Source organism: Heliangelus exortis, chromosome 2 (genome assembly GCF_036169615.1).
Source record: "Heliangelus exortis chromosome 2, bHelExo1.hap1, whole genome shotgun sequence".
In the NCBI taxonomy this organism is placed as follows: domain Eukaryota; kingdom Metazoa; phylum Chordata; class Aves; order Apodiformes; family Trochilidae; genus Heliangelus; species Heliangelus exortis.
The window spans coordinates 94,815,226-94,831,397 of record NC_092423.1 but is presented as its reverse complement, the minus strand read 5'-3'; the positions used below and the strand labels follow the sequence as shown (position 1 = coordinate 94,831,397).

General features: G+C 34.5%; 1 protein-coding gene across 4 annotated transcripts in view; it reads right to left on the bottom strand.

Annotated features, from left to right (window-relative positions):
• RTTN (rotatin) overlaps nt 1-16,172 on the bottom strand; it is a 119,980-nt gene that overhangs the window by 27,548 nt on the left and 76,260 nt on the right. For all 4 annotated transcript variants that reach the window (XM_071737068.1, XM_071737069.1, XM_071737066.1 and 1 more), the window contains 9 exons: nt 14,072-14,216; nt 12,269-12,423; nt 10,872-11,091; nt 10,166-10,294; nt 7,664-7,771; nt 6,884-7,042; nt 5,495-5,566; nt 2,162-2,354; nt 342-424 (listed from right to left, as the gene is read on the bottom strand). In XM_071737068.1, the coding sequence (XP_071593169.1) occupies nt 342-424; nt 2,162-2,354; nt 5,495-5,566; nt 6,884-7,042; nt 7,664-7,771; nt 10,166-10,294; nt 10,872-11,091; nt 12,269-12,423; nt 14,072-14,216 (1,264 nt within the window). The remainder of the gene's footprint in view (nt 1-341; nt 425-2,161; nt 2,355-5,494; nt 5,567-6,883; nt 7,043-7,663; nt 7,772-10,165; nt 10,295-10,871; nt 11,092-12,268; nt 12,424-14,071; nt 14,217-16,172) is intronic.

The following is a 16,172-nucleotide window of genomic DNA, read 5'->3' as shown; positions in this document are numbered from 1 at the left end:
GATGACTGGGTTTTGTCAATAAAGCCAATTACAAAGTAATCTCTAAAGAATGTGTCTTGCTGTGAAAAGCTATAGAATTCTGCTGTTCCTTATGTATTTAACTACTCAAGGTAAACTATTTTATTTATGTTTGCTCAGGTAAATAACCATAGAAGTTTCTTCAGTAAATTAAAGCTGCCTCAGAGTAAGTATTTCAATTTAGTTTCTGCTTTTTAATATTCAGTTTAATTTCAGTTTTGTTTTGTTGGGGTTTTTTTAGCATTTGTAAGAGTGCTCATTTTCTTCAAAGCATTTCCTGAACAACTTTATATTTAAAATAGATAGATTATTATGCAAGTTACCATAGTTTCAGATGTTGACTGAGAATGTGGAGATCGGCTTTGATTGGATGAAGCCTTCCAAAGATTAAGGGAATCATCAAAATCTGTAGTAAAGAAGTATCAAAATCAAACAAAAAATTTATTATCATTATTACAAGACCAGCAGAGAGTATAACAAGCTTTTCAAAGGATTGTTTAGGTGAAACAGAAAAGCAGCCAACCATTTATTTTTCTGAAGATCTCAGAATTTAAGTTTTCACAACTGTACCTATGAATTCCTATGCAACAAATCCCTGAAAAAAGCCCCAATAATTAAATAATATAATTTTCAGCTGCAACATAAAATAGTCTGGAAAAAGCTACACTTCTAGTACAGATGTATTGAAGAATCCGAGGTCCTGAGGCACAAGCATAATGAACAGATGTCCTCGTATTCAAATACTTCAAATTCACATTTGAAGAAAATCAGTTTCAAGAGAACCCATATTCATAAGTATAATGAAGGCAGAATTACTTTGTAAATTGGTTTCAGAATAAAAAGTGCCAAAAATTTTATAGCACAAACCTGTCAATGAAAGGATAAAACAGCAAAGGACAAAACAGCAAAGAATAAGGAACTGGAGTAATGAGATTTTGAGTGCAAAGCTCAGAAAAATGAGTCCTATACATATTTTAGCTAATTATTAAACTAAAAAACGTGAAGGAAATTGATTGGAGAAAAAAGCAACAAAAATTGTTTCTGTAAAAGCAAGATCTTCTATTAAGAGATAACAAGGGACTTACTAAAATGCAGAAAGAGGTCATTATAGATAAACAACACAATTCTCAATATAGGAATGAAACTTAAAAGCTTTTAAAAATGACAGTTGTAGAGATGAAGCAAACATTGTCCTATTTTAAAAAAAAATCTGTTTCATGTTCTGGAAATAGCATAGATGACTCTTGTCCCTTATTTCAAACCTCCTGGGAAAACATTTTTTCAGATTTTCCTTTCAATGACCTGACAAAACATATTGCAACTGTTCACTGAAAAGGTCTGCAATCCTGGGATTTGAGTTGCTTTTAGACATGACATTGCATCAACCAACAGAACTACCAAGAGGCACAAGTTAGATGACCACAGGAGGAGCGAAATGTGTTGGGCTGAAAAAAAAATTACACACAGATAAATAAAACAGCCACAGAAGAAACTCAGAATTTTTATTGCTAGAATTTTGTATACTGCTGAGGTATTTCTCTGATAACTCAGTGAGTTAAACAAGAATATTTCTCTTTGTTGGGTCTGTCAAAGTCACAACTTGGCAGGGGTAATAACATTCTTCTTCTGTTCATACTTCCGTAACATAAGTTTAACAGAAGCAGACTTAAATCACTGTTCAAATCTGTAGTCTTAGACAACAGAAATACAGAAACTTAGGTACGTGAAAAAGAAATAAACCAAAAAGGTTGAAATTAATAATTTTCCCTCCCTAGAACAATTTGTACTAATTGAGCTCTCTGAAGCATTGCCTAGATTTCTAAACTAAAGATCATAGTACATACTTGGAGAAGAATGTAGGTAAAAAGTATTTTACTCTCAAAATTTTGCAAGAAAATGTTTTGCAGAACCAAGATGTAAAGATGTAAATAACAGCTCAGCTTTCTCTGTGCTATGTTAACCTAGTGGCTTGCCTACTTTTTAAATCCTCAGAATAATATTTTGATTTAACATAACAAGTTCATTGCTTATATATTAATTTTCAGTTCCATTTTTAGTAAGAATTATTTGAGGTAAGTTACTCAAAACTATAAATTATTTAAGTAGGTTTGAAATACTAGAAGTTTACCTTAACATCACTTACCAGTCATACCACCCTGTTCTGCAACGAGGCTGTCTTCCTTCCAAGAATTCAAATCAAACATGTAACATCCTAGGTAACAGTGTTTCACCATCTGACTCACATGCTCGTAGAATTGGCAGTGATACAAAAGGGTCTTAAGCGCAGGTTTTCCTGTCTGGCAGAGTCCCGATTCTTCATCATGTACACAAGGACCCTGAAGATATGAAATTCACAAACATAATTTGTTTAAAGGAATATTTTACATAAAATAAACTGTACGAAACCCCTGCCTTAAGCCTAACCCTTTGTATGTCTGTGTATACGTAGCCGATTTACAGGCTGTATCTAAGAGACTGTAAAAATCAAATGTAGATTTTATCAAGGCTGAGTTTAATCATAATATTTTACAAAAACTGTAAAGATTTAGCACAATGGAAGTAGCTATTTAACTTCCATAAAATTTGTTAACAGATAAATTGAAAGGCATGGAAGGGTGGTAGCTGGGTGGTTTTAAGAGAGTATATGTATCAGGAGACTAATTAAAGATATCAACTAATGCAAACATTTTCTTTAGAACACAAGTAAACTCATACTAAGATTCTCTTTTAAAGTTTACTACCATTGTACTACAGCAATCCATGTTAATCTATTTAGAATACAAGACATAAAAATAAATTCTTTGATAAACGGATTTCAGTCATTTCTTTCTAAATATTGACTTCAGGGAAAACTGTCTAGAGCAGTCAATTAAAACTGAAAAGAGAGACTCAGTAGTATTATTTCAAATAAAACAGTTTCATTTGACTGACCATTACAGTATGTCTCCAATGTTTTCTATGGTAGCAGAAGAAAACAGGAAGTTTTATTAAGCTACAACATAACCCATAAAAATTAGAAGAGTTAATTGGCAAAATACAATCATAGAATCATAGAATTGGCTGGGTTATAACTCAGACTGAGAAAAATTCAAGCCAATTACATTCTGCATGTCAGTTTTAGGATGCATCTTGCAGTTCTTCAAAAAGAAAGTAATTAAAATTATGGGAAGAAAATTCATCAGTCCTAATTAGAAATTTTCTCTGGCAGCCAGGAGAGAGCAGAGGCAGATAACTGCAACTAATCTGAAAAACACTATTTCCACAGGAGGCTCTGTACTACCCCCAGCCCCTCCATTTACACTGAATAAAGCTTACTTTCCATGAAAAAACAAATGAAAACAAAAAAGATCAAGGAGAAGCAGTAAACTATTTTGTTTTACAGGGTAATTTATAAACACAGGTTATGGCTACTGCTCATTCTTTTTTGTTTCTGTAATATATAAACAGACTATTTTCTCTATTGCCTTTTATGCCAATTAACTGAGCATCAACTATGACAAATAGTTCGAAGTATTTAATGTAAACTCTTTACAATTAATTAAAAAGCCATACTCAAACACTGTCAGCAGTATACTTGGACAGAATCAACTCTGACCATTCATACTTGGGAAATTTTGTTAAATTCAGACAGAATTTTCCTATCCAGAACTGTCTTTGCAAGTTTAAAAGGCTATTTCAGAAACTTTGCTGATGTCAGAGCACTTTATAAGTGCAATTTATGTGTTACTTTATCAGGGCCCTTGTTTACAGCAATCTTCATACAACACAGTACGTTTCAGTGTTAAGGCTATTTTACACAGGTTAACTACACTCATGACAAAAAATTTCCTATGCTACACTTTAAAGTAGCATACCAAAATGAACTATTATAAAGCAGATGAACTAGATTACAGCAACACTATAGACATTCTTGGGAAGATACTGAGCTACAAACTCTATTAACAGCATTTCTTTTTCCAGCCCTATTTGCCTAAGGGATAAAATTATAATGTTGTATTTCAGCTATTCACTTCAGCTATTATACCTATAGCTATTACACCTGCTATTCACCCAGATCCACTTTACAGGGCTTCTTCAAAGTTGCTTACATTAAGGTCAGAAGATCTTATTCAGCGGAAGGGAAACTCTGAAATTTAGAATATTTTCCTCATAACATTTAACAATTTTAGTTGTATCTTCAACAGTTTTTATTTACTGTTGAAATGTTGAACTGTTATTCAACAGTTACCATTTAAACTGTTGTCTGATAGTATTTTTCAGCATGAACACTTATTAAGTGATGAGCAATTTCCATTAAATAGTACTTCTTAATAAGAATCACATTGACTTAAAGCTTCAATTAATTGCACTGGAATTCATCCAAAATGGATTAAATTTTCATCACCTCACCAGTCACTGAAATGCTTAAAAAAAGACAAGAAACTTTTAACAGAGTTTGTATGAACAAGTTGCAATGGCTGTCCCTTGTAAATCCCCTGCTATTATGGATTAAATAATTACTATTTATAATGATAAAATACGAGTAATAAGCAGTAAGACTGTAAGAAGATCTGTAAGATTACTCAAACAGTTTCCTTTATAATCAGATATAAAGAAAAGACATACTGTAAAATGTGGCTCTGCAAAAAATACAACGAATTATTGATACAACTGAATCATAGATAACTTATCCTAGAAAAATAAAAGAAATATCTTTCAGCACTAACTTGGATCTTTTGCAGAAAGGAAAAAAACAGGATATAGTTACACCTGTCAATTTCTTCAAAACAGAACATACCCTGCTCTCATATAAGTATGATCTCACATACTGAAAGGATCATGACAAACAAAGAACAAGCAACAAGACCACAAAAATATTGAAAAATGAGGAAGTAAGATGTAAAGATCATTATGCAAAATGAACCTTGACGCAACATGAAATGACCAACTCCAGACCAGTACTGGAATCTTGTCAGTTTGTACAAATATCTGATGAGAGAAAACAAAAGGAGACAGACCCTTCCTACTGGTATCCAGTGACGGGGAAAAAAAAGACAATGAGCAAAAATTGAAATACAGTAAACCATTTAAAATCAAGAAAAAAACCTGTTTCTCTGTGATGGCAGTCAACACTGGAATAGGTTACTAACAGAGGCTGCACAGTCTCCATCCTTGGAGACACTCAAAACCCAACTGGACACAGCCTCAAACCATGTTGCATTCCAAGTGTGGGCAAAAGAAATAACCAACTTCTCTCCCAAAATATTAATGATACCATGCAAGTTAGCTTCCTAGGAGCCCAATAATACTATATGCATCAAATGTAACATATACAAACTAAGAAAGAACTTTGTCTATTTGGCTTTTTTCCTTTTCCAAAATATTACCTTAGACATATAATTTTTTAAATTTGTATTTTATAGGTATGATGACATAAGTTATTATCTCTCTGTGACACTATGACCTCTCTCATCAAATGTAATAGTCAGTCACTCACTTGCCAAAGACAGTCTTTCAAATCTTCTTCAGGAATTGGAATCACAAGGAGATTTTGTAGAATAAAAGCAGCCTAAAAGAATTTAAAGCATCAATATTGTTATCTAGTCATCATAATTAAAAAACCCATCAGACTGAACAGCACTTTCTATATATTATTCCATTGCTTAAAACCTATGTTGAAATACAAGAATTCTTCTGTTCATCTTGGCAAAAAAAAAGAATTAGAAGGATATAATGTAAAACCCCTCAAGCTTCACTTGCAACAGATGTCATTAGGTCACGGCACAAGAGAAGGCTGGTAGGTTGCTGAGAAAAAAAGACAAGGAAGAGATGGAATAGAAATCACTGGAAAATAAATTTATTTTTTAATAAAATACTTTCATCACTGTTCCAGTACCCTCAATCCTGCTGAGTGAGCATTACGTAACAAAAAGTACTGGAAAAAAATCCCTGAACAGGAAAACCTGGATAACTGCTTATGACCCTTCACAGTATTGTCCTCAAGTTTTGTTTTTTAATTATTACAGAATAATTGGGACAATATGGGCAACACTTTGGGACAGACTCATAGTTTCTAAATACATGGCATGTGTGTAATTTATATAACACTCTATAACATGGATATGACTGCTTTTTCCATATTTTGTCAAGAATTTTTCCATGTCAGTCAAGAATTTCAATGTCAATTTTGATGTTAACCAAAACAATGAAGTATACATTCTCAAAAGCATTTTCCAGAAATAAATTCAAAATTACTTTGAAATACATAATTAGTTGAGTAACAGAGCTGGGAAGAAAACAACCTGCTATTTGTCACAGCTTGCTTTTTAGTCATTAGAAATCAAGAAAAATTTCACAACTACAGTTCATAGAAAGTTGCAAAAAAATGCATACATAATTTAAGTATGTTATTGCATCATTTTATGTGCTGTTCTACCAGAATACAAACTTTCAGTTACCATAAATAAACCTTAGTGCCAAGCCAAATTACATTGGTTCATGTCTGCAATGACGAGATACTTCCTACCGATCAGGAGATGAGTTCACACCAAAGTGTTCATAAATGAAACAAAACAGCCATTAAAATCTGGGCTAATTCATCTTGCTTAAAAAGCCTATTTGTCTGCCTGAGTAAGCCTTAGGAGTTTTTATGCATTCACTTGTATTATTTTGATCATTGCCACTTTTTCAGTAGCCATCTGTATTTCTTGCTCCTTGAGTAGTTCTGAAGAAGCTAAACATGTACTTCAAATAGGTAGTACTGAACTTACACAGCAGTAGGTGTGGTGCCACATCAGAGAACATATATACAAAATATAAAAATATTTTCTCCTTAATGGGAAAAAAAATGACAATCTAACACAGCAGAAGGAAATGAGAAACATACCTCCCTGCGTACCATGCTACATTCAGACTGGTCCAGAAGGATGTTTATCACTGTTGCCCACAGCCCTCCTGAGATGTTCTGGCAACTTTCTGCTAAAGCAATACATCCTGTTTCAAGGGATGTAAGAGCTGATCCTATTCCAAGTGCTGTAAATCTGACCTAATACATACAAGCACAAAACAAAGTGATATTTCTTACAGTAATGAGTAACACATTTTTCAAATAATTAAGCTGCATCAACCAAATCTGGAACTTAAGGGAATAACTGAAAAACTAACAACCTGTCTTCCTATATTTCTTTGGCCCTTTACTCATAATCATAATTAAGTCTATGTAAAAATGACAAAATTAATAAAATAGATTTTTGAATTCTTAAAAATACTGGAATAGTCTTCAGTATTATTCACATTTTACCCCTTAAAAATAGTTTCATTCAGCAAACTTGTATAATTTAACAGATTTGCACCAAATACATTTGCTTTAAATTTGTAATTAATGTAAATGCTTCTGCTTTGTGGCTAAGTAACAGCAACCTCAATGAAAAATGCTTATGAATCATGATAATGAGTGACTAATGAAAGCACAGAAGACAGAAGCTGTAGGTGCAGATTCTGCAGAAAATATTTATAGGTTACTTTTTTTTCCTGAAATTTAGGATCTAGTCAGTAACATTTTAAAAAATGCAAACCAGTAGTTTCAATGTTAAATAAATTAACTAAACAATTTTGCAAACACTTAGGGGACAAACCAAAATATCAACCTAGCACTGTATTTACAAACCTCAGGGTCTCTGTCTACCCATAAAGGAATCAGCCATGCCAGACCTAGCCGAGATGCAGCTTGTTCTTCAATGTTATCATAAGGCAAAGACCAAAGAGATATCCAGTCCTAATTAGACAACAGAAAATAATTACTGAATTATTTTGCAATTCCTGCAATGCCAAAGCAGTCTACCAACAGCCTAAGGTAAAAATTATCTACCAGAAAACTTCAAATGTGCACTGCACTGATATTCCTAGAAAAAGATTCTGCCACTATAAGCATGTATTTAAGCTGCTTACTTCACCTACTGAACTGTAATTAATTCTTTTGCTTCACACACCTGCCACAGGATTAAATAAAGCCACTCAGACTATCACATACTATTTAGCTGTAGATTCCATGAAATCATCCTCGACTTTGCAAATTAATTCATTTGTTCAGGTTACAAAAAAGCCATACCTGCAAAGTGCTCTGTTTGACCCTGGCACTGCACAGTACAATGCATTAAGTTTACAATGGCTCATGATACCTAAAATTCCACGTGTGTGTTTTCTGACCACCTTAGTCCTGTATATTTTTACAGAATATATGACAGATGTTTCATTTGAAACAGTGTATTTTGCATGGATCTTCTCAATACACACAATATTAATTACAGAAAGCACAGTATTTTGCAATCTTTGAATGGGGGCGGGGTGGACATTAAGATAAAATAAAATACAAAGCATAGATCAGCAAAGCAAGACCAATGACATGATAGTGTAGCAAACAAAGAAAACATTGCAGCACTTCTGCTACTCCTTAAGTATATGCTCTTTCTCATGTACTCCTACAAACATCTGTGAGTAACTTGTACTCACCAGTATGAACTAAAGCACCTTATCTCTGACTTCACAAATTTCTTCATTACTAGAACAACCACACAGGTTCATAATACTGCTAGGACCATGAAGATCATCAGAGGGCTGAAGCACCTCTCCCCTACAAAGACAGGCTGAGAGAGTTGGGGTTGTTCAGCCTGGAAAAGGGAAGACTCCAGGGAGACCTTATAGCAGCCTTCTAGTATCTGAAAAGGGCTTATAGGAAAGCTCAGGAAGGACCTTTTACAAGGGCATGTAGTGATAGGTTAAGGGGGAAACATTTACAGCTGAAAGAGGGTAGGTTTTAGGTTGAATATGAGGAAAAAATCCTTCCTGTGAGCATGGTGAGACACTGGAACAGGTTGGCCATGGAAGTTGTATATGGCAAGATTGGATGGGCCTTTGAGCAACCTGGTCCAGTAGGTGTCTCTGCCCATGGAACCAGATCATCTTTGAGGTTCCTTCCTACCCAAACCATTCTATAATAAGAAAAAAGCATAACTTGCTTTAACTAGTTCTAATTTCAAGTCACTGTACTGTGCATTTTAAGTTAGCAGGAATTTATTTTTTTTTAGTCATAGTTATCCAGAGTACCTCTTGTATAACACTGCTTGCACAAAGGAAGAAAGCTAATTTTGCCTCTTTCAATAAGATTTGACTTTAAATCACAGTAATAAACAAAAGCCAGGGTTTAAAATTTTTAAAAGATGTTTGTACAGTCTAGACAGTAACACTGTTGTACACAAAGATGATGATTTACACACACAAAAAAAGCTACAAATCATTTTGCCACTATACGTATTACTCTAAAGAAAAAAAAAGTCCTGTTTCATCTATATATTTATGATTAATTCTTTAGAAGCTGTAAGTCTTCCAGCCTACTAAATACTCTGTCCTGTGCAATTTCAATAAATTTTGTCAGGACTTATTATCTTGAAGGAATACAGAACTGAAGGAATAGATATCTCAAATTTGGAGAATCAGGTATACTGCTATTTCTAGTTACATTTGTACTTAAACTGGAAAGTTTTCACTTGTAGCTGTCACAGATATTAACAAGAGTGGATATTAATTCTAAAAAATTTTTACTCTAAACAGTTGAGTTTGCTTTAACTGCTTTGGATGAAGGCCATTTTTTCTGAACTGTCAAAAACTTACATCTCAAAATACATGCATGGATACAAAACTGGTATAAATTTTACTAATACATAATTATAGTTCCTTTAAAACTCAGACATATGCATACATGTGTGAGAATACACACATGTATGTAAAAATGTTAGAAAGCCTGTTATCTGTACAAAGCTTAAGAAATTATTCTGTTATAAATCCTTAATTTTTTTTATAACAATAGAATTATCCCTTGTTCTCAAAGTCTTTCTAAATCCACAGAATTAATTAGATTTATTTCAGTAAGTCTAGAACTGATTCTTCATCTTTCTCATACACTATATTCTTGTATAATACACTCCATTCTACTAATTCATCTAACATGATGTACCAAACGAGATCACTTGGATTTTTTCTTTAATTTTTACTATCTGTTGCAATATAAGACATCTTTCCCACCATATATGAAAATTCATCATTTAACTTAGGCAGTTAAAATATATCTGTGCTTAGCCCTCACAAACAACAAAGATAACTCTAATGCACTTACCATGTCCTTTGCTTGAGCTATCATTTCATGAGATAAGTGAAGCAAGCACAGAACTGTGCTTTTCGTAACACCTTTCCCCATGAAGGACATAGCATTTCCTCCCCATTCAACATAAAACGATGAAATTACCTAGGGGGAGGGGTACAAGTTCATAGTAGCGTATGAATTAACAAATTAAAATCACTTTTTCATGCTTCTGTGAATGCAACAAAGCATTTTAGTAATTGAAAATAAAGAAAAAACCTCAACCCACTTTAAAATCTACCTACCTTATCATAATCAGAAAACAGATCTATACTTTTCCTACAGTTTAAATAAATTTTTCCTGTTTGATAACCTGTTGGCCAAGTTACTTTTTGCCAGCCCTCTTTCACATATGGAGTTTGCATATGAGAGATCTTGCACAAACAAAAAAATCCCAACTCATCCAACATCTTGCTTAAACCACAGTGACTTAATATGACCTCTTAGAGTATAGAGAATGAAAGCACACACAGCACAACCAATCATCATAATCACAGACACACCACTCAATCTAGTCTCAATATTTTTATTATTTACATAGCACAAAAAAAACCTTTTCCCATACTTATTCCTACTGATAATATTCACTAAAAGTACATCCTAAAAAGTATATTGTCATTAGTTACATTAGCTCTTTACAAGTATTCAAGCCAGAAGCTAAGTTATAACATAATCTACTTACTTCAAGAAGACCTGTTAAATATTTCTTACAAATGGTGAGAGGTTCAAATGCAGCAGAGTAAGTACTCCAGTCTGGAAGTGCAGTAACATGAACCATTCCTCGTAATGTTCTCTCCAGTGAAGGAAGGCCATAAAAATGTGGTGCATCTGTTAGCCTTAAGCACTGTAGCAGATTCAGAGCCAGCTCAGTTCTGAAACAGCCAGCAAGTTGCAAGCCCTCCCTAATTTAATGGTAAAAAAAATTAAAAATATTACCAAAAAAATTTAAAATCAACTGTCAACATGAAGCAATTATAATGAATCATTTTACAACAGGCTAAGGCCTCACTGGTCTTACTTCTAGTCTATAAGTCTCAGCTTCTCAATTAGTTACTTTTGCCACATACACAGATTAACATGGAATTAAATTTGACATTTCCAGCTTCATCCAGGTGAAGCGTAATATTGATTTTGATTATAACAGGGTTGCTTAACCAAAATAGTTAAAACTGGATATAATGCTAAATATTAAGGAACAATTTAAATAAAGAGCAAGAGATGCAGATAGATAACATAACAAAAGAAGCTCCAAAACCTAGTAGCTATACTTATGTTTGTTCTGGTTCAAGAGACAAGATTTAAATTATTTCCTACAAAATACCATCAATCTAGAAATCAGGAAGATAGAAAAAGGAGTGTGAGATGTAAGGGATTTCTATAATCCTCCCTCTTCCAGCAGTCAAATGTTTTAGAAAAAAACTGCATGGGAAGAGTGAGGAATACAACATTTTGAAAGTATGCTTACAACAGTTACACTGTGACACTTAAATAAACAAATATTATCTTAAACTGCAATTTTATACCTCTTAGAATACACTTTGTCAGAGATTAGTGTGCTGTATTCAAAACTCAGACAAAAAAACATAACAGAAATTAATTTCTGCGTTAGTTTGATTAACAGAAAAAGGTTGGAACTCCATGCTGAAAAAAGCTGTGCTAAATAATCACTAATGTGCACTGATAGATTATCCTAGGCCAAAATAGGATTTCAGTGAGAATAAACATTTGTTGGGATTTCAAATTTTTCAGTGTTTTACTTTTCCATAAATAAATGGTACAAAACTAACCAAGTTATCATTTGCAGTGAAAAACAAAAAGCTTATCTTCTCCCTGAAATCAGTTTAATTTTCATTTGCTGAAAAAGTGACCACTAGTACATATTTTTACAAGTTTCCCAGTTAATTTCCTAATTTCACTGTGAAACAGCCTATCTAATGTTGATGTTCAAGAGGAAGATATTCAATTTTTACAGTTCAAAATGATTGAGTCATTCTATTCAAAGTCTGACCGAGATACAACAGGAGTAGGTATTATGATCCTCCATCAGAAATACACATGAAAGTCCCATTTATACTGTACCTGTCAGTCACTGACATGGAACAAAATAACAATGTGTTAAAAAGATGAATGAGTTCTTTATCCAGTTGCTGCCTGACAGCAGTCTGTATTTCATCTATTTCATCCCGCACTTGGGATTCTGGTCGCACCAGGAGGCCCAAAAGGGATTTTGGGTTCTAAAAGAAAAGAATAAAAGTACAGTCTCATAATACAGTTTAAATCCTATTTTAATACCCTCACTAAAGATATTTTTCTGTTGAGAGCTTTCAAATCACACACATTATAAAGAAAAAACTGCATTATTTTACTAAAATGTATTTCTCTAAAAGGCATGGTTAAAAGTTCCTATTATTACCAATAATTTGAATCGACTAAATGTAATAAAAGAATCTACTCCTAAGGCCTTTAAAATCTCCTGACATTAAGCAATGACACAGTGTATTTTGAAGCATCAAGTTAAATACAGCAACATCCTGCAGTCAAAAAAAAAAAAAAAAATCACAAAACCAAGAAAATACATAGTAGATACATTAATTCAAAACGTATCTTGTATGTCTCATTTGCCTAAAAGACTTAAATAATTTGCTAGAAAGATTTTTGTATTAATATCATGAATGGGGCATAACTGCAAAATTTTGTGATTCCCAGTTAGCGCTAAAAATGAAGTACCTGAATTCTGTATGTAATCGAAATGAAGTCTACTAGCATTTTTTTTCCTAAATACTTAGATTGTGTTTTAAAATGGGAAAATGCAAATGCATGTAGACTTTACTTAACATATAATATCCCTTTTAAGATCATGAATAATCTTGCATGTCAGCGGTGTGCCCTGGTTTTGTCAAGGACAGTAACTTCGCAGACTTCTAAAACTACTGCAACCACTTTTATTTTTGGCAATTTTTAATTTTTTGAAGAGCAAGACTGAATTATTATAGTTTGACAACTACAATAACACTAATTTTATACTGCTTTATGATGTTCCTTTCCTATTTGTTTTTCTACTTTCAAATTGTACACATCTTAAGTGAATAGTATTGGATAGACCAGATATCTCAAGTGGAAAGCAGAGGAAAAATTCCTTTCTTTCAATATTACACAAGCATTTTAACTACAACAGCTCATTTAATACCTTCATCATCCTTATAAAAACATTTTACAGAGACATATTATAACCAATTCAAATCAAAACTTAAGTGAGACACAATGAAAGCAAAAACTTCTGTTCCTAACTTTCAGTTCTTGTTCTTAATGCAAGAAAATATTCACTTATATCTCTCTGCCAAACAAAATGTTCTAACACACTTGTATGGAACCTCATACTGTTACAAATATAATACAGTTGTAGGTATGTAGCTAAGCATAGCTTATACAGCTGCATGTGTATGTTCACACATTTGTATGTGTGGTTCCACATTTAACCATAATATATTAGTATATATAGTTACATGTACATACTGAACTCTACATAGAGCTACACATAGCTAACTATAGTTATATGGCTCTATACAACCATATTTCCAGTTTTACTGCACTAGAGCAAGGCACACAAAGGTAGAAGTTTTTTTCATTTGGCAAATAAAATATTAAGAGTTAAGAGAAACAAAGGAGAAAAGGAAATTTACTCTTGTTCAGCGTTAACTTCCCCAAAAACTAAAACCATAGCACTGACTATAAAGCAGCAGACTTTGATACCACAAGATCTGCTATTTCTTGCTTTTGTTGAGAAGTCATTTTTCTAGATGAACCCACCAGAAACAAACCAGCCAACCAGTTCACGGTTGTAGCATTTCTTACAGTCTACAGTCTTCTTAGGTGTATTCTTACATTTTTAAGGAATGATTTCAGGATCCACTTTAGATGGTCTGACTCCAGACTTGATCTCTGCTCTCTAAACAATTTGTTTAAAAATTTTAAGACATCTACTAAAAGCTTCTCATCCTCTGCAGAAGCTGGAAGCACTTGCAGAAACCTGCAACACAAACACAAACCAAAAAAAATTACTTCTATACTTGTAGCACACTAAAAGAGAGTTTAAAATCTCAGCTTAACAGGACTTAAGTTACCTGTAAATGTGGAACTATATAGATCAAATATCTCTATTACATGTAATTTTAAAAGTATTCACACTCCATTCAGTTAATTGCCAGTCCATTGTTAAACCATGACAGAGGAGGCATCCACAACTTTTCTGGGCAATCTGTTTGGGAGTCTCATCACCCACATACTGAAGTACTTTTTCCTAAGATCTAGTATAAACTTATTCTCTTCTTCAGTTTAAAACCATTTACTCTTCTGCTCTCACTGGACACTCCTATGTTAAGTCCCTCTACTCTGTTAAAAGCTGGGGGCTTAGTATTTTTATGCTGTGAAGAGCGAAATAAAAGTTCTCTTTTCAGGTCTAAACCTGAACTACACTTCACAGAATGGTTGGTTGCAAGGGAGTTTAGACATCATTTACTCTAACCTCCCTGCTATGGACAGGGACACGTTTCAACAGGACCAGGTTGCTCAAAAACTCATCCAACCTGGCCTGAAATACCTCCAGTGGTGGGGTATCCACAGATTCTCTAGGCAATCTGTTCCAGAGTCTCACCACCCTTGTACTGGAGAACTTCCTAGCATCTAGTCTAAACCTATTCTCCCTTAGTATAAAACCATTTCCTTTTGTCCTATCGCTGGACACTCTTATGAAAAGTCCCTCTCCAGCCTTCCTGTGGGTTCCCTTCAGGTATTGGAAGGCAGCTATAAGGTCCCCTCAGAATCTCCTCTTCTTCAGGCTGAACAGTCCCAGGTGTCTCAGCTTTTCCTTGTGTTCCAGCCCCTGGATCATTCTTGTGGCCCTCCTCTGGACTTACTCCAACAGATCTGTGAACTTCTTATGGTGGGGACACCAGAACTGGACGCAGTATTCAAGGTGCAGAGTAGAGGGGGAGTTTGTGCAGCTTGCTATCCACCTGGATCCTCAGGTCCTTTTCTGAAAAGCTGATTTCCAGATAGGTGAACCCCAGCATATATTGCTGTATAGGGTCATCCCTCACCAGGTGCAGAACTGTGCACTCTCCCTACTTTTTCAGCCTGTTTTGGTCCCTCTGGATGGCAGCATTACCCTCTAAAGTGCCAGCCACCACCCCCAGTTTTGCAACATAAGCAGAACTGCTGAGGGTGCCCTCTGACTCACGATCCCAATCATTAATGATGATGTTGAAGGTATTGATGCCTGGGGAACAATGCTAGTTACTGCTTTTACACTAGACTTCATGCCACTGATCACAACCCTCTGACTTCAGATGTTCACACAGTATTCCATTCATCTCACTGTCTACTCATCTAACCCATACTTCATCAGCCTTTCTACAAGCATCCTACAGCATCAGAAGCCTTTCTGAACTCAAAGCACACAATATCCATTACCCTCATTTACAAAACCAGACATTTCATTGTAGAAGGCAATCAAGCAGGCTGGCTAAGCATGACTTCCCCTTGGTGAATCCATACAGACTACTCCTGATGACCTCCTTGTCATTCATGTTTCTAGAAATGGTTTCCAGGATTTGAAACCATTCCCTTTCCCAGGGACTGAGGTGAGGCTGCCTGGACTGTAGTTCCCTGGGTCTCACTTTCTGCCTTTCCTGGAGATAGGAGGCACATTTAGTTTACTCCCATTCTCAGACACATCTCCAAATCACCTTGATTGAGGAAAGTAGACTTCAGCCAGGATACACTCATAGGTTGCATTCTACCAGGGCCCATGTCAGTCTTGTTTATCCATGCAAGGACGCTGACAATTTTGCCTCCTCAGTGGCATGGATGGCTCTTGAGCTTGGAGGCAGCAATTATTGATTATATTAACCAGCTTTCTTAGGTCTCTCTTCCTCCAGGCCCTGATCCCATCACATACTAACAGTGAAGAGGTCAAAGTTCTCCT